This window comes from Neomonachus schauinslandi, chromosome 13 (assembly GCF_002201575.2).
Source record: "Neomonachus schauinslandi chromosome 13, ASM220157v2, whole genome shotgun sequence".
NCBI classification, from domain to species: domain Eukaryota; kingdom Metazoa; phylum Chordata; class Mammalia; order Carnivora; family Phocidae; genus Neomonachus; species Neomonachus schauinslandi.
The window spans coordinates 57,661,224-57,680,142 of record NC_058415.1 but is presented as its reverse complement, the minus strand read 5'-3'; the positions used below and the strand labels follow the sequence as shown (position 1 = coordinate 57,680,142).

Below are 18,919 nucleotides of genomic sequence, written 5' to 3'. Positions count from 1 at the left end.
GCTGAACTGTGGCCATGCAGACATGATGAGGGAGCTCCCCTTCCTTGGGATTCAGTGACCTTGTGTCCTTCCTTTTGCAGAGATTTGTTTCATCCCACCTAATTCTGACAACAGCTACTCTATAGGACTGGCCTGACATCCCCAGGCCATCCATTTGCCTGTTATCTAGAGAGACATTTCTCAGTTTAGGGAGGAGAAGAACTGATTACACAATCAGATCACAGAGATATTGATAAAATGCTCTGTGGAAAAGATCCCAAAAGTCAATACCTGTAGGAATAGCAAAATGAGGAAATATGCATTTGCAAGTCTCTGGAATTGTTCAAATAGGTTCAGGGGCAAGAAGTTAAAGACACTGTATCTTGAGGTCTTGATGGTATTGTTCTGTGAGTAAAAGCAAACAAGCACAATTAGAGGAACTAAAGACCCCACCTCCCAGTCTTAACAAAAAGCACCAAGACCACTCCTCAAAACAGGAAAAAGCCATAGTTCCTCCACCATGGGGTGAGGGGGAGGGAGGGAAGAAGTTTTTGTCTCCCACTTTTCTTGGAGACCTAGAGAATGCAAAGAATGCAAGGCTGATCAATATGGGACTTTTTTGAGGCATAGAATTCTTTGTTTATTGATGCTATTAATAATAATGTTAATAAAATCAACAATAAAAGCTTACATTTATTGAATATTAACTACATGCAAGGCACTGTTCTAAGCATTTTATATGTAGCAGCTTATTTATTCCTCACAATAACCCTATGAGGAGAGGGCGATATGATCACTTTTTGAGGATGAGGAAATTGAGGCACTGAGGTTATTTGCCGAAGACCACAGAGTCAGTTGCAGAGTTGGGGCTGTGCTGTCCCCTGAGTCCCAGTTCACTTGTGTAGCTATCCAAGTGCCTTCTTTTTATCGAATCAGAGATCCTTCAGAGTCATCTTACCTCTCACCCACTAGTCCATCTCAGCCCTAAATAGTAGGCAAGTCTGCCATTTGTATTAGCTCTACTGCAGAGCTCTCAAATGAAGTTATTCTAAGCCTGGCAAATTCAGTTTGGTGTGCCTTTATATACTGCTTTCTTTTCTTTTCTTTTTTTTTTTTTATTCATTTGAGACAGAGAGATACAGAGAGACAGAGAGAGCATGAGCAGGGGGAGGTGCAGAGGCAGAGGGAGAAGCAGGCTCTCCGCTGAGCAGGGAGCCAGATGTGGGACTCGATCCCAGGACCCTGGGATCACGACCTGAGCAGAAGGCAGAGGCTTAACCATCTGAGCCACCCAGGCGCCCCTATATACTGCTTTTAATGCTGAAGGATGTCAGATGCCAAAAGCAAATTACTCTTTCAACCCTAGCCCACTGAAGGTTCCTACACTGGTCCCTGTCAGCATTGGGAAGTCACTTGCCTTTTAATTGTCTTGAGAGAGTCTGAATAGTTTTGGTTTACATCTGAGCTATGATTTTGCTGAGTGAAAATGGGAACTTGCTAACTCTTCAATCCTGATCTCAAGATGCTGACAGGAGCATCTTACTTTCTACCTTGGGGTCTTCAATCATTTGACTTAAGATGTCAGAGCTTGAATATAAGATCTCAAGAAAAGCAAAAGAATAACAATTTTTTTTAAAAAGATTTTATTTATTTATTTGAGACAGAGAGTGAGAGGGAGGAGGGTCAGAGGGAGAAGCAGACTCCCCGCCGAGCAGGGAGCCCGATGCGGGACTCGATCCCGGGACTCCAGGATCATGACCTGAGCCGAAGGCAGTCGCCCAACCAACTGAGCCACCCAGGCGCCCCAGGCAAAAGAATAACAATTTAAACCAAACAATTTCCTCAGGACAGGGCTTCTCCCCTACCTTCTCCATGTAGAAGGCCAAAACAAGAGAAAAGACCCACATGCAGTCCTGGAGTATAGATATTGCTCAAGTTGAAGAATCTTGCCGGACTCTGCCTTGGGAAAGCATCAGAGACCTTCTCTTGGAAAACCAAAACCATTCAGTCCTAAGGCTAAAACTTGCCCAGGAGGGCTAGATAGGCTCTTCAGTCAAGACATGCTTGTCTATTTCCCTAGGGAAGAGAAGCTGGTCATAGAGCTTAGGAGTTTAGAGATCTAAGCTACAACTAAGATTTCCTGGGTGTTTTCTCTATGATTTTCTAGTTAATAATCAATCAAACACTATAGATTTCTCAAGGCTTGCTCTGTTCATAGCCCTATTCTGGGCTATACTAGTAGGCTGAAAAAAATTAAACAAGATCTATCCCAGAGAAGCTCATAGGTCTGTCTTGAATGAAGTTCTAACTAAATGATCACTATTGGCCCTTCTAACCCTGAGAAAATGTTATTCTAACAAAGAAATAGCTTTCTTTGATCATGAGATACTCTGAATTTCTCAGTGTCTAAGTCCAGATGGTTCTGAAACTTGGAACCAAAGACCTTTTCTGATCTTTAGCCTTACTGAAGCAGCAGGCCTTCACTACTGATTTTCCATTTGATTTTATAACTAATTATCATATTTCAGGTTTCTACCCACTTGTTAGCATTTATTTAGCAAACAAAGACAAAAGCCTTGCTGATTCTATCTCAGGACAGAAATATCAGTACTTCTTTACTAACTTGGCAACCAGAGTGTTCTGTTCTACTCTTTTTTTTTTTTTTTAAAGATTTTATTTATTTGAGAGAGAGAATGAGATAGAGAGAACATGAGAGGGGGGAGGGTCAGAGGGAGAAGCAGACTCCCCGCTGAGCAGGGAGCCCGATGCAGGGCTCGATCCCGGGACTCCAGGATCATGATCTGGGCCGAAGGCAGTCGCCCAACCAACTGAGCCACCCAGGCGCTCCCTGTTCTACTCTTAAACGTCAAACCAGAAGCAATATCTAAAGAATGTAGAACATCTGTTTAACTATGAATTTCTTCAGTGTTTAGTTCTTTTTTGGCAGAGGTGATAAAATTTAAGCGTGCTAGAGGTGATGGATTTTGGTTTGGGCTGTTTATTTATTTAGGTAGTGAAACCTGATGTTGGCTAAATGAAGGAATAGAGGAGAACATAAGGCCAAGGCCATAATGGGATTCAGAAGCTACAGGTTGGGAAGAAGAAAAGGAGTAGGACTGGAAAAGAGTAGAGAATAGGAGAAAAATCAGCCATGGGCCATGGAAATGAAATGGTTGTTAGATACATAAGAAAAGGTATTTATTCAGCATATATTTATCAAATGCAGTTTATGTGCCAAATATTGTGATGTAAACTATGGATACAGAGATGAAAGAGACTTGTACTCTTTCTTCAAGAGGCAATGGTTTCTTGCAGAAAGAGAGCTAACATTATTCACAACTATATCTAACTCCCAAAACCACCATGTAAGGTGAGTTAGGCCCTTTTTATAGATGAGGAAACTAAAGATCAGAGAGGTTAAAAAACATGCCTAAAGATGCAAAGTTAGTAAGGAGTAGAGCTGTGCTCAAACTCAGGTCTGTTTGATGTCAAAACCTAGTTTTATTGCATTATAGTGCCTCTCATACATGTCTAGAAGATAGAAAGGGGGAAGAAAATCTGCTTGCATGGCCACACCCTGAACACTGTTACTGTCCAGAACCTCTCTAACTCAGAAATCATAAACTAATGTCCTACAGAGACTACAAATATGTATGGCTATATATGTATTTATATGCCTATAGCTATAGATAGATAGATAGATAGATAGATAGATAGATAGATACAGCTGCACATACACAAAATAACATGTATAAAAACATTACTTGTAACTGTAAGTGACTGGAAACAACCCAAATGTCAATTTTAAGAAACTAGTTACATAAATTATGCTAAATATACATAGGAAATACTATGCAGGTAAAAAAAGAAAAGAAGGAAAAAGCTATTATGAAAACATCTCCAGGACATATTTTTAAAGTTCAGAACAGTTTAAGAAAGTGGCTTTGCTTTATTTACACAAAGAAGCACTGATGAATATACAAGAAAGTAACAAGAGTAATTCCCTATAGGGAGCAGAGGTTGGCAAGGATGGGTGCTGGAGTATGAATTTTAAATATATATCTTTTATGAGTTATTAATAAATAAGTGAAAAATGAACAATCTAATAGAAAATGGGCAAAGAGGTATTTTCCATAAAAAGAAATACAAAAGGTTAATTAACATGAAAAGATTATTGAACTCACTTGAAATTAAGGAAAGATAGATAACAAAATACCATTTTTCATTCAAGAGCCTGGCAAAGAGGAAAAAGATTGATAATACCTAGTCTGGCAGCAATATGGAAAAAATAGCAGTCTCTACTGTAGGTAGAAATATAAATGGATATAATCTTTTTAGACGGAAGTCTGGCAATATGCATCACAATTTTTAATGTGTTTTCCCTTTGACCCAACCGATTCACTTCTAGGAAATTCTCGTAAGATATATTCACACAAGAGGCACCTTGGTAGCTCAGTCGGTTAAGCGTCCGGCTCTTGATTTCTGCTCCGGTCATGATCTCAGGGTCCTGAGATAGAACCCTGCGTTGGGTTCCCTGCCCAGCAGGGAGTCTGCTTCAACCCCCGCCCCGTCCCCTCCTCCCACTCTTGCACTCTTTCTCTCTCTCTCTAAAATAAAAATATCTTTTAAAAAAAGATATATTCACACAAATCTGATAAAATTTATGATTAATGGTGTTCATTCAGAACCATTTATCATAGCAAAACACTGGAGACTATTTGTTTTTTTGGAGGGGGCACCTGGATATGAATGGAAGCATTTTATTTTTTATTAAGGCTTATTTATTTATTTTAGAGAGAGAGTGTGTGTGTGCGTGTGTGAGCCAGGGGAGGGGCAGAGAGGGAGGGAGAGAGAAAATCTCAAGCAGACTCTGCCCGGATGTGGAAATCAACCTCATGACACCAAGATCATGACCTGAGCCAAAACCAAAAGTCGGACACTTAACTGACTGAGCCACCCAGGCGCCCCTGAATGGACACAATTTAAATGTTCATCAATAGGAGAATAGTAAAATAAATGAAGGTATATTGAAAACAGTGGAAAACCATGCCACTGTTAGGGCTGTATGTATTGCCACAGATGTCGAAGTGGAAAAATAATTGTTGGACTATGACTTCTTTTGTGCAAGAAAAAGCTACAGTATCTCTTTTCCAGAAGTTATATATGAAACCCAAAATCTGAGATATATTCTCTCCTGAGCCTAGGTCACTAGAATTAATTTTGGTTTCTGAGCCCTCACTATACCAGCCCTCATTGTATAGGAGCTTGAAAGAAAGTAGAACCTATGTTGTAGGATCTTCATCTACAATGAATTCCTGCCCCCCTCACAAAGGGGAATATTAGAGGAGAATAATAGCCTCTTTCCGAAGTAACTAGAGGCCTAATACTCACAGGATACCCAAATGTAGAGTTGAGTTCTCTGCTGTTGGCTTGCAGATATCTCACTTGTTCTGGAAAAGAGGAAAGAAATGAGAAGGATAACCCTCTATAGAGAAATGATGAGAAGGATAACCCTCTATAGAGAAATGATGAGAAGGATAACCCTCTATAGAGAAATGATGAGAAGGATAACCCTCTATAGATCAGCCTGGGATGCTGGCTGCTAGTGAAGACTTCACTAGATCTTCACACTTTCTCACTGAGGAGTATTATGTCTACAAATGGGATTTTCAAAGAATCAAGACAATAAAAATGGAAATCCTCAAGCGTTAAAGCTTTCTGGAGGCAAAAGGGCAAGAAACTTTTTTTTTTAGTATTTTATTTATTTATTTGACAGAGAGAGACACAGCGAGAGAAGGAACACAAGCAGGGCGAGTGGGAGAGGGAGAAGCAGGCTTCCCGCCGAGCAGGGAGCCCAATGCAGGGCTCGGCAGACACTTAACGACTGAGCCACCCAGGCGCCCCAGGACAAGAAACTTTTGAGGAGTTTTGTATCATGAATGTCTCTTAGTAATCCTAGATTATGTCTCCACAGACAACAGGATGGCTGTACCAACATACTGCTAAACACACAACCCCAGCCCTCTCCAGTTAGTCAATCCCAGCACCTTATTTTAAGGTATCTGAGGGTCTTGCCAAGGCAGCTTTTCCTAAACTTGCTTAATGAAATTTAAACCAATAAATCATTAGGCATCTATTGTACAAAGGCTAGTGTGTTTGATCTTGTGGGGGGATTAAAAAGATGAGTAAGACATAGCCCCTGACTTCAAGGGACCTGAAGTTTAGTAGTAGTGAGCCTGATAACTATAACACATGACAAAACCATCACATCAAAGCACATAGGTGTTATGAACTGTTACAAATAGTGAGCCCATTATTGTGTTATGAAAAATATTTTTTGAGTGTATTTATATTTTATATTTTTATTTTTTAAAATATTTTTAAATTTAAATACATTTAACATATAATGTATGATTGGTTTCAGAGGTACAGGCCTATGATTCATCAGTTTTATGTAATACCCAGTGCTCATTACATCACATGCACTCCTTAATGCCCATCACCCAGTTACCCCATCCCTCCACCCCACCCTCCCCTCCAGCAACTCTGTTTGTTTCCTATGACTGAGAGTCTCTTATGGTTTGTCTCCCTCTCTGGTTTCATCTTGTTTTATTATTTCCTCTCTTCCCCTATGATCCTCTGTTTTGTTTCTTAAATCCCACATAATGACTTATTTCACTTGGCCTAATGCCCTCTAGTTCCATCCCTATCATTGCAAATGGCAAGATTTCATTTTTTTGATGGCTATGTAATATTCCATTATATGCATATACCACAGCTTCTTTATCCACTCATCTGTCAATGGACATCTGGGCTCTTTCCATAGTTTGGCTATTGTGGACATTGCTGCTATAAACATTGGGGTGCAGGTGCCCCTTTGGGTCCTGATATTTATATCCTTTGGATAAATACCTAGTAGTGCAATTCCTGGGTCGGAGATTAGTTTACTTTTAACTTTTTGAGGAACCTCCATACTGTTTTCCAGAGTGGATGCACCAGCTTGCATTCCTACCAACAGTGTGAGAGGGTTCCCCTTTCTCCACATCCTCGCCAATATTCTTTGTTTGCTGAGTTATTAATTTTAGCCATTCTGACCAGTGTGAGGTTGTATCTCATCGTGGTTTTGATTTGTATTTCCCTGATGCCAAATGATGTTGAGCATTTTTTCATGTTTCTTTTTTTTTTAGATTATTTATTTATTTATTTATTTGACAGAGAGAGAGACAAAGCAAGAGAGGAAACACAAGCAGGGAGAGTGGGAGAGGGAGAAGCAGGCTTCCTGCTGAGCAGGGAGCCTGATGCAGGACTCGATCCCAGGACATCGGGATCATGACCTGAGCCGAAGGCAGGTGCTTAATGACTGAGCCACCCAGGTGCCCCATTTTTTCGTGTTTCTATTGTCTTCTTTGGAGAAATGTCTGTTCATGTCTTCTGCCCATTTCTTAACTGGATTTTTTTGTTTTTTGGGTGTTGAGTTTGATAAGTTCTTTATAGATTTGGATACTAGCCCTTTATCTGACAAGTCATTTACAAATATCTTCTCCCATCTTACAGGCTGCCTTTTAGTTTTGTTGACTGTGCAGCAAAAAGTTTTTTATCCTGATGAAGTTCCAATAGTTCCTTTTTGCTTTTTTCCCCTTGCCTTTGGAGATGTGTCTATCAAGGAATCAAGGAGTTGAAGTGGCCGAGGTCACAGAAGTTGTTGCCTGTGTTCTCCAACAGGATTTGATGGTTTCCTGTCTCACATTTAGGGCTTATCATCCATTTTGAGTCTGTTTTTGTGTGTGGTGTAAGGGAAAGATCCAGTTTCATTCTTCTGCATGTGGCTGTCCCATTTTCCCCAACACCATTTGTTGAAGAGACTATCTTTTTTCCATTGGATATTCTTTTTTTTTTTTTTTTAAATATGTTCTTCTTCTTCTTTTTTTTTTTTTTAAAGATTTTTGTTTATTTATTGGACAGAGAGAGACATAGCGAGAGCAGGAACACAAGCAGGGGGAGTGGGAGAGGGAGAAGCAGGCTTCCCGCAGAGCAGGGAGCCCGATGTGGGACTCGATCCCAGGACCCTGGGACCATGACCTGAGCCGAAGGCAGACGCTTAACGACTGAGCCACCCAGGCGCCCTCCATTGGATATTCTTTCCTGCTTTGTCGAAGATTAGTTGACATAGAGTTGAGGGTCCATTTCTGGGTTCTCTATTCTGTTCCATTGATCTATGTGTCTGTTTTTGTGCCAGTACCATACTGTCTTGATGATTACAGCTTTGTAATAGACCTTGATGTCTGCAATTGTGATGTCTCCAGGTTTGGTTTTCCTTTTCAACAATCCTTTGGCTATTCAGGGTCTTTTCTGGTTCCAAACAAATTTTAGGATTGTTTGTTCCAGCTCTGTAAAAATGCTGATGGTATTTTGACAGGGATTGCACTGAATGTACAGATTGCTTTGGGTAGCATAGACATTTTAACAATATTTGTTCTTCCTATCCATGAGTTTTTCCATTTCTTTGTGTCTTCCTTAATTTCTTTCTTAAGCGTTCTATAGTTTTCAGAGTACAAATCCTTTACCTCTTTGGTTAGGTTTATTCCTAGGTATCGTATGGTTTTTGGTGCAATTGTAAATGGGGTTGATCCCTTGATTTCTCTTTCTTCTGTCTCATTGTTAGCGTATAGAAATGCACCTGACTTCTGTGCATTGATTTTATATCCTGTGACTTTGCCGAATTCCTGTATCAGTTCTAGCAAATTTTTGGTGGCGTCTTTTGGGTTTTCTACATAGAGTATCATGTCATCTGCAAAGCATGAAAATTTGACCTCTTCTTTGCCTATTTGGATGTCTTTTATTTCTTTTGGTTGTCTGATTGCTGAGGCTATGATTTCCAGTATTTGTTGAAATACAGTGGGGAGAGTGGACATCCCTGTCATGTTCCTGATCTTGGGGGAAAAGGTCTCAGTTTTCCCCCATTAAGGATGATATTCGGTGTGGGTCTTTCGTATATGGCTTTTATGATATTGAAGTATGTTCCCTCTACTTCTGCACAATGGAGAGTTTTTATCAAGAAAGGATGTTTATTTTGTCAAATGCATTTTCTGCATCTATTGAGAGGATTATATGGCTCTTGTTCTTCCTTTTATTAATGTGGCGTTTCACACTGATTGATTTGCAAATGTTGAACCACCCCTGTAGCCCAGGAATAAATCCTGCTTGGTCATGGTGAATAATCCTTTTAATGTACTGTTGGATCCTATTAACTAGTATCTTGGTAAGACTTTTTGCATTCATGTTTATCAGGGATATTGGTCTGTAATTCTCCTTTTTAGTGGGGTCTTTTTCTGGTTTTGGGATCAAGATAATGCTGGCCTCACAGAATGAGTTTGGAAGTTTTCTTTCCATTTTTATTTTCTGGAACAGTTTCAGAAGAATAGGTATTAATTCTTCTTTAAATGTTTGGTAGAATTCCTCTGGGAAGCCCTGGGAATCTGGCCCTGGACTCTTGTTTGTTGAGAGATTTTTGATTACTGATTCAATTTCTTTGCTGGTTATGGGTCTGTTCAGCTTTTTTACTTCCTCCTGTTTCAGTTTTGGTAGTTTATATGTTTCTAGGGATTTATCCATTCTTCCAGATTGGCAGATAGTTGCTCATAATATGTTCTTATAATTGTTTGTATATCTTCAGTGTAGGTTGTGATCTCTCCTCTTTCATTCATGATTTTATTTATTTGGGTCCTTTCTTTGTTCTTTTTGATAAATCTGACAAGGGGTTTATTAATCTTATTAATTATTTCAAAGAACCAACTCCTAGTTTCATTGATCTGTTCTACTGTTCTTTTTATTTCTGTATCATTGGTTTCCGCTCTAATCTTTATCATTTTTCTTCTCCTGCTGGATTTAGGCTTTATTTGCTGTTCTTTCTCCAGCTCCTTTAGGGGTAATTTAGGTTGTGTATTTGAGACTTTTCTTGTTTCTTGAGGAAGGCCTGTCTTGCTATATACTACCCTCTTAGGACTGCCTTTGCTGCATCCCAAAGGTTTTGAACAGTTGTGTTTTCATTTTCATTTGCTTCCATGTATTTTTATTTTTTTAATTTTTAAAAAAGATTGTATTTATTTATTTGACAGAGAGAGAACACAAGCAGGGGGAGCAGCAGGCAAGGGAGAGGGAGAAGCAGGCTCCCCGCTGAGCAAGGAGTCCAATGTGGAGCTTGATACCAGGACCCTGGGATCATGACCTGAGCCGAAGGCAGCCACTTAACCGACTGAGCCACCCAGGCATCCCAAGCTTCCATGTATTTTTAAAATTCTTTATTTTCCTAGTTGACCCATTCATTCTTTAGTAGGATTTTCTTTAACCTCCACATATTTGTAATCCTTCCCAATTTTTTCTTGTGGTTGACTTCAAGTTTTATAGCACTGTGGTCTGAAAATATGCATGGTATGATCTCAATCTTTCTGTACAAGTTGAGACCTGATCTGTGACCTAGTATGTGATCTAATCTGGAAAATGTTCCACGTGCATTCGAGAAGAATGTGTATTCTGCTGCTTTAGTATGAAATGCTTTGAATATATCTGTTAAGTCCATCTGGTTCAGTGTGTCATTCAAAGCCCCTGTTTCCCTGTTGATCTTCTGCTTAGATGACCTGTTCATTGCTGTGAGTGGAGTATAAAAGTCCCCTACTATTATTGTATTATTATCAATGAGTTTCTTTAATTTTGTTATGAATTGGTTTATATATTTGGCTGCTCTCAAGTTAGGGGCATAAATATTTACAATTGTTAGAGCTTCTTGTTGGATAGACCCTTTTATTATGATATAGTGTCCTTCTTCATCTCTTATTACAATCTTTGGTTTAAAATCTAGCTTGTCTGATATAAAGATGGCTACTCTAGCTTTCCTTTGATGTTCATTAACATAATAAATGGTTCTCCATGCCCTCACTTTCAATCTGGAGGTATCTTTGGGTCTAAAATGAGTCTCTTGTAGGCAGCACGTTGATGGGTCTTCTTTTGTTTCATTTTTTTTTTTTAATCTATTCTTACACCCTACGTCTTTTGATTGAAGCATTTAGTCCATTTACATTCAGAGTAATTATTGAAAGATATGAATTTAGTGCCATTGTATTCCCTGTAAAGTTGCTGTTCCTGTAGACAGTCTCTGTTCCTTTCTGGTCTTTGTTACTTTTGGGCTCTCGCTCCACTTAAAGGATCCTTTTTTATGTATCTTGCAGGGTTGGTTTAGTGTTCACAAATTCCTTTAGTTTTTGTTTGTCCTGGAAACTCTTTCTCTCTCTCCTATTCTGAAAGACAGCCTTGCTGGATAAAGTATTCTTGGCTGCATATTTTTCCCATTTAGCAATTTGAATATATCATGCCAGTCCTTTCTGGCCTGCCAGGTCTCTGTAGACAGGTCTGTTGCCAGCCTTATGTGTCTACCCTTGTAGGTTAAAGATCTCTTGTCCTGAGCTGCTTTCAGGATTTTCTCTTTAACTTCAAAATTGGCAAGCTTCACTATAATATGTCAAGGTGTTAACTTATTTTTATTGATGTTGAGGGGGGGTTCTCTGTGCCTCCTGGACTTGAATGCCTGTTTCCTTCCCAGATTAGGGAAGTTCTCAGCTATAATTTCTTCAAATAAACCTTCTGCCCCTTTCTCCTGTTTATCATCTTCTGGGACACCTATAATATGGATGGATATTATTTTGCTTTATGGTATCACTGAGTTCTCTAAGTCTCCTTTGTGATCTAATAGTTTTCTTTCTTCTTTTCAGCTTCCTTATTTTCCATCATTTTATCTTCTATATCACTGATTTGTTCTTCGGATTCATTCATCTTCACTTTTATGGCCTGCACTTGGGACTGCATCTCAGTAATAGCATTTTTAATTTTACCCTGACTAGATTTTAGTACTTTTATTTCTACAGTAAGGGATTCTCTAGTGTCTTTTCTATGCTTTTTTCAAGCCCAGCTAGTATCTTTATAATCATTGTTTTAAATTCTAGTTCAGACATCTTACTTACATCCATATTGATTAAATCCCTGGCAGTGAGTTCTACCTCCTGTTCTTTCTTTTGGGGTGAATTTCTCTGTCTCATAATTCTGTCCAGAAAAGAAGAAGGAGAAAAAACAACAACAGAAAAACAAAACAGAAAACTAGATCCTGGGTGTGTTTTGGTCTGCTTGTTAAAAGAAACTAGATCCCTCCCCCCCTGCCCCCCAGGAGCTTTGTACTATCAGTTTGCTATCACTCAATAAACCTTGCTTTGCTGCCCACCAAAAGAAGAAAGAAAGAAAGAAAGAAAGAATCTAGATTCCAAAATAAGAAAGTAAAAAATAAAAAAAATGTTATATAAAAATAATTACAAAAGAATAAAAAAATTATTGAATAAATAACAAAATAACAACAACAACAAAAAAACTGCAAGACTAAAGAATAGAAATACAAAGAATACCATATACTGTTTTCCCCAAGAGCTGAAGCTTTGCAGCCTTCTGTGATCAGTAAACTTGGTGTGATCCAGTTGTTTGTGCTGGTCTTCTGACAGAGGAGCCTGTTGCACTGATTCTCAGGTGGACTTGTCCTATTGAAAATGTACTTCCCTTGCACAGAGGCTTGGCTCAGTGTAAGCGGCTCCAGATTCCACTGTGTAGCACTCTTTGGCTCCCTGCAGGATTTCAGCACTGATGGGCAGGATGAATATGGTGGCGCCCTATTCTCTAGCCCCGAGCTGAAAATTTGCACCCCCCATTCTTCAGTGAGCCCTCACAGAAAAGCAATCACTCTTGTCTCCCTGGTTTCCATCAGAACTGTGTTCACCTGACCTGTGACTGACTGTTTTTATCTCAGGCATGTGATTGAATTTCAAAACCCCAAATTTTATGGATTCCTGCAGCGCAGACTGGGGGAGGGAGGAGGGTCTCACCACCTTCTGCCTTTTGCTGGACCCCTCCCAGGAAAGTGGTTGCACGACCATGCAGCAGTTCACAGTTTATGGCAACATAGAGCAGAAAGCCAGCACCTAGACTTGCTGTTTTCAACCGGCTTCCCCACTCCTACGTCTGGGAATTCTGCCCCACTGAGGCACCCCCCATTCTTCTTCTGACCCTGGGGATCCTGAGACCATGCTGTCACACTTGGGATACTGCCCTGCTTCACCACCTAAGCACCTTTAAGCCAGGACGTCCCCCACTGTAGCAGATTTCTAAGAGTTCCAATTTTGCACTCCACTGTTTATAATACTTTGCAGTAGCCTCCATAAGCAGACTCCCTCCTCCCTGCCATATCCTCAGCTATATCACGACCCTGATTCAAGTCTCTGCACTTCCCACCTTCCAAAAGGTGGTCGCTTTTCTACGTGTTGATTTGCAGCATTTCTTTTCTCAGATCTCTGATTGATTTCTCAGGTGTTCAGAATGATTTGATAACTATCTAGCTGTGTTCGAGGGATGAGACTTAGGGTCTCCTACTCCTCGGCTATCTTAACTCCTCCTCTCCCCTTTTTTTTTTTTAAGAGATGGAGGTGGGGAGAGGATCTTAAGCAGGGTCTACACCTAGCATGGAGCCCAATGCCGGGCTTGATCTCACAACCCATGACCTGAGCTGATATCAAGAGTCAGATGCTTAACCAACTGGGCCAGCCAGGTGCCACTAAATCATGTAATTTTTATTTTTATTTTTATTTTTTTTAAAGATTTTATTTATTTATTTGAGACAGAGAGAATGAGAGAGAGCACATGAGACGGGGGAGGGTCAGAGGGAGAAGCAGACTCCCTGCCAAGCAGGGAGCCCGATGCGGGACTCGATCCAGGGACTCCAGGATCATGACCTGAGCCGAAGGCAGTCACTTAACCAACTGAGCCACCCAGGCGCCCCAAATCATGTAATTTTTAATACAGGATAGTAAGTCTTCTTTTTAAAAGTCTTCTTGGCTCTTCTTGTTTATTTTCTCTTCTAGGTAAACTTCAGAATAATTTTGTCCAGCTTCCTCAAGATTGAGAGTCAGAGCTACCTCCCATGAGAGAAACAGTCAGGTCTGGAAAACTACATTGCATTTCTCAGGAGGATAAGATCATAGACTTTTTAAAAAAGTTTTAATTTTAATTCTAGTTAGTTAACATGCAGTGTTATATTAGTTTCAGGTGTACAATATAGTGATTAAACAATTCCATACATCACCCAATGCTCATCACAACAAGTGCACTCCTTAATCCCCATCACCAATTTTACCCATATCCCTACCCACCTCCCCTCTGGTAACTATCAGTTTGTTCCCTATAGTTAAGAGTCTTTTGCTTGGTTTCTCTCTCTTTTCCCCTTTGCTCATTTGTTTTGTTTCTTAAATTCCATATATGAGTGAAATCACATGGTATTTGTCTATCTCTGACTTATTTTACCTAGCATCTCTGGCTCCATCCATGTCATTGCAAATGGCAAAGATTTCACTGGTTTTTTTTTTTTTAAGATTTTTTATTTATTTATTTGACAGAGAGACACAGTGAGAGAGGGAACACAAGCAGGGGCAGAGGAAGAGGGAGAAGCAGGCTTCCCACCGAGCAGGAAGCCTGATGCGGGGCTTGATCCCAGAACCCTGGGATCATGACCTGAGCTGAAGGCAGACACTTAACGACTGAGTCAACCAGGTGCCCTGATTTCATTGTTTTTTATGGCTGAATAATATTCCATTGTATATGTATACATCTTCTTTATCTATTCATCAATCTATGGACACTTGGGCTGCTTCCATATCTTGGCTATTGTAAATAATGCTGCTATAAACACAGGGGTGCATGTATCCCTTTGGATTGGTGTTTGGTGTTTGTGTATTCTTTGGGTTAATAGCCAGTACTGCAATTGCTGGATTGTAGGATAGTTCTATTTCCCACCCCCCCCCTTTTTTAAGTAGGTTCCACGTCCAGCGGAGAGCCCAGTGCAGGGCTTTAACTCACGACCCTGAGATCAAAACCTGAGCCGAGATCAAGAGCTGGACACTTAACTGACTGAGCCACCTAGATGCCCCAGGGTAAGTTCTGTTTTTGACTTTGAGGAACCTCTGTACTCTTCTAGAGTGATTGGACCAGTTTGCATTCCTACCAACAGTGCACGAGGATTCCTTTTTCTCCACATCCTCACCAACACCTGTTGTTTAGATCACAGACTTTTAAAAAATAGCTGAGGAGATGATAACACAATGATAAGGCAGGGATTTTATGGTTCTTCATGTAATCTCTGTTCCTCCTCTGCCCATCAGCAAAAATTGCTAAACATCATGAAGTTATAACATGAGTAAATTTCTTTTTTTTTTTTTTAAGATTTTATTTATTTATTTGTCAGAGAGAGAGAAACAGCAAGCACAAGCAGAGGGAGGGGGAGGGGGAGGGGCAGAGGGAGAAGGAGACTCCCCGCTGAACAGGGAGCCCGATGCGGGACTCCATCCCAGGACCCTGGGATCATGACCTGAGCTGAAGGCAGACACTTAACTGACTGAGCCACCCAGGCGCCCTGTTTTTATTTATTTTTTTAAAGATTTTATTTATTTATTTGACAGAGACCCAGTGAGAGAGGAAACACAAGCAGAGGGAGCGGGAGAGGGAGAAGCAGGCTTTCCACTGAGCAGGGAGCCCGATGCGGGGCTCCATCCCGGGACCCTGGGATCACGACCTGAGCCGAAGGCAGACGCTTAACCGACTGAGCCACCCAGGCATCCCTAACATGAGTAAATTTCTTACAGAAAATACCTAAGGGGCCAAAATCTGCACATTGGGCAGTACAAAAATAGAATTATGAGGAAGTTCAGGTATCTGCACAAATTATAGGAAAGGTGAAACTGGGATGTTTAGTTACTTTCACTCCAGGATTTGAGAGATTATACAGATTAAGTGGGATGGAGTGACATTTTTGCACTATTAGTCCCCCACTTAGTGACATACTATATATCCCTGTGAGGAAGATAGAGAGTTGTTGGTGTATCCCTGGGAAGCCACTCTTTTGTGCATTATTACGATCATGTCTGTATAGTTACTTTGCTAGCAATACATATGAATCTTCCTTGGGCTAGGTTTATGATCCAGCTATGCACCTTCTAGTGTGTTCTACCAAACTAGTGCATTTCTTTCACATTGTTTCATTCTAGTGATTACTAGGATTACGTGAATAAAGGTGGGGAAAGTTGAAAGGAACTGATAGGATCTTTTGTTGTGCCTTGTTTTGACTAGTTAGTGGCTTATTTACAACCTTGTGATACAAGAACTTCAGCTAACCATTGTAGCTTAGGTTATCCAAAGAAGTGGAACATGTATGGCTCAGATAATTTAGCTGCATCTAGGATTTAGAGCTGCTAGTTGGCCTATGCTATTTGTGCAGGGGCTTTTTCAGGGGCCCAGATAGCTGCCTGATTATGGCAGAGTATCAGGGCAGTGTTGGTATTTCTACCAGTGTTGAGGTTATTCAATCCATGAGTAGGCTAATCTACTATGTTCATACTCAATAAGCTTAGGCAATGATAAGTAAAATCAGTCTCTCCCATGCCATTTGACCCTCTAATCATACCCAACCAACCAGCACAGCCTCTCCATTTATTAAAAAATATTATTTTATAACTCTTCATAAAGTTCTAATATTTTCTTATTGAATCTTACATTGCTTATTAAATTTAATCCTAGATATTACTATTTTTTAGTTTACTAAAGGTCTAACAGGTTTTTCCAGCAACTCATCTGGGTGCAGCAGGCTATTCGTTCTAAGCCCATCAGTCCCAAGATATACATGGAGTCCAGGCTCTGTACAACAACTTAATACATACCTCCCTCTTTGAGTTTAAGAGTAAAGTAAAGCAGGGGTGCCTGGGTGGCTCAGTTGGTTAAGCGGCTGCCTTCAGCCCAGGTCATGATTCCAGGGTCCTGGGATCGAGCCCCACGTCAGGCTCCCTGCTGAGCGGAGAGCCTGCTTCTTCCTCTCCCTCTACCTGCCGCTCCCCCTGCTTGTACTCTCTCCAATAAAAAATAAAAAATCTTTAAAAAAAAAAAAAAAAAGAGTAAAGTAAAGCAGGTAGATCCCAAAGTTCAGAGCCTGAGTTGGTGGAGACAGACTGAGACTCCAAAGTGGGGGCAGAAGTAACCTTCACCTAGTTCTGGCTCTTTGATATCACATCTTTCATGAAAGAAGAGAAAGGAGAAAAGAAAGTAGGATTTCCAATAGGAAGGGAAGAGAAATTGAGGGCTAGAAAGTCAGATTTCAGAAGATGCCTCTAAAAAAGGAAAGCAGGAATGATGAGAAAAGTGGTTAAAATGTCAGTTGGCACAACCATCTAGGAGAAGAAACTCAAAGTCTGAGAGAGACAGAAGACAAGCCTAAGGAAAGAAAGAAGCCAGTCATGTTTGAGACAATAAAGGCAGGCAGGCAGTTAGTTTTCAGACTGGATAATAAAAGATTAATTCAAGATTCACCAAAATGACAACAACAACAACAACAAAACCAATTTGCTAGGGCTTGTGACTACTGTTGAGAAAAGACTGGGATGACTGATTGTTTACCCCATTACTTGTTAATTCAAACTTTATTTCTGTTTGGCTGAAACAAGAGTGACAAAATGTGAATTATGGATGAGAGATTAGAACTATAGAAGACTAAAAATTAGATTAGACAAGGAGAGTCTAGAAGACAGTCTAGTTGAAAAGGTCCTGACTACAGAATTCAAGGGCATAAACACCTAGCTTAGCCTCTGGTGACTGGAAAATGCATCCATCTTTGGTAACTAAGGGTTGAGTCTACAGCCTGTTGAATGAAGGCCTGGTTTCAAAGGGACCTGTGTTGAGATCAGAGCTAGACTGTGGGTGGTAAAATAATTGAATTGAAAGGGCCATTTTGGTGAAGCAAGGCAACGTGGTATTATGAAATGTGCAGTGGACTTAGAGTTTAAAATTATGGTAGCCTCCAACAGTGGTTAATAACATGAGCAACTGAGTCAGGCTGCCAGGATTCAAATCTCAGTTCTCCACTTACCAGCTATGTAGCCTTGAGGGAGTTACTTAACCTCTATGAGACTCATTTCCTTCATCTATAAAATTGAAATGATAATACCTATTCATAAGGTTATTGTGAGGATTAAAAAATTAAGGCATAGAAAGCACCGTTTTAGAACAATTCTTTTTTTTTTTAAAGATTTTATTTATTCATTTGACAGAGAGAGAGCACACGCAGGGGGAACAGCAGGCAGAGGGAGAGGAAGAAGCAGACTCCCCGCTGAACAGGGAGCCCCACGCTCCCTTTTGAACTTTCAGCTATCTCCTGTGGATGTACAAAGCTAATCTGGTCAGTAGAGAAGGAAGGGTACAAAAGCCACAGTCGAGTGAGGGGAACTCTACTCAAGCCCTTGGTGGGATGGTAGTAGAAGAGAAGTGTCAAAATAGGAGAAGCCTCTGTCTAACAGTGTTCTTAGTGTTTTGATTCAAATGCCAGGGTGAAAAATTTAGCTCTTATGCAATCTGGATATAATCCAATCTCAGGTTTTAAAGGTTAAAGCTACGGAAGATTGGAGATTAGCCTAGACAAGGAAATGGCAGAAATTAAAAAGGAAAATGAGCTCTGTAAGAGGGAACTAGAGAAAGAGGCACACTGAAAAATAAGTAACCAAGAGGAAGGAGGAAGAAGGGAGAAAAAGGGAAGGCCGTTGGTCAGGTGGCAATTAGGCTTAGGAGGATTTCAGCAAATATCTCCTTGCTCATAGTGGGAACTCAATCACAAATGGAATTTTCCAGCTAAGAAAGAAAAGCAGTGAGATGATTTTAGGAATACAAGTCTCTAGTAGATTAGTCAGGCCCTCTCTCCTTACACCACCAGACTCCCAACTCAATTAAGCCCACGTGCTAGTGGGAGAAACTCAGCAATGATCCCTTGTTATTATTCTAGATCAACAGGCCTAGGTGATTTCACTCAAGTCATCTAATGCCTGTG

General features: G+C 40.3%; 1 protein-coding gene across 1 annotated transcript in view; it reads right to left on the bottom strand.

Moving 5' to 3' along the window:
• The window catches only part of LOC110581735 (phospholipid-transporting ATPase FetA-like), a 110,543-nt gene that overhangs the window by 60,995 nt on the left and 30,629 nt on the right, over positions 1-18,919 (bottom strand). Inside the window, exons 5-6 of the mRNA XM_021691636.2 lie at positions 5,371-5,429; positions 271-384 (exon numbers count right to left, since the gene is read on the bottom strand). Coding sequence (XP_021547311.2) covers positions 271-384; positions 5,371-5,429 — 173 coding nt within the window. The remainder of the gene's footprint in view (positions 1-270; positions 385-5,370; positions 5,430-18,919) is intronic.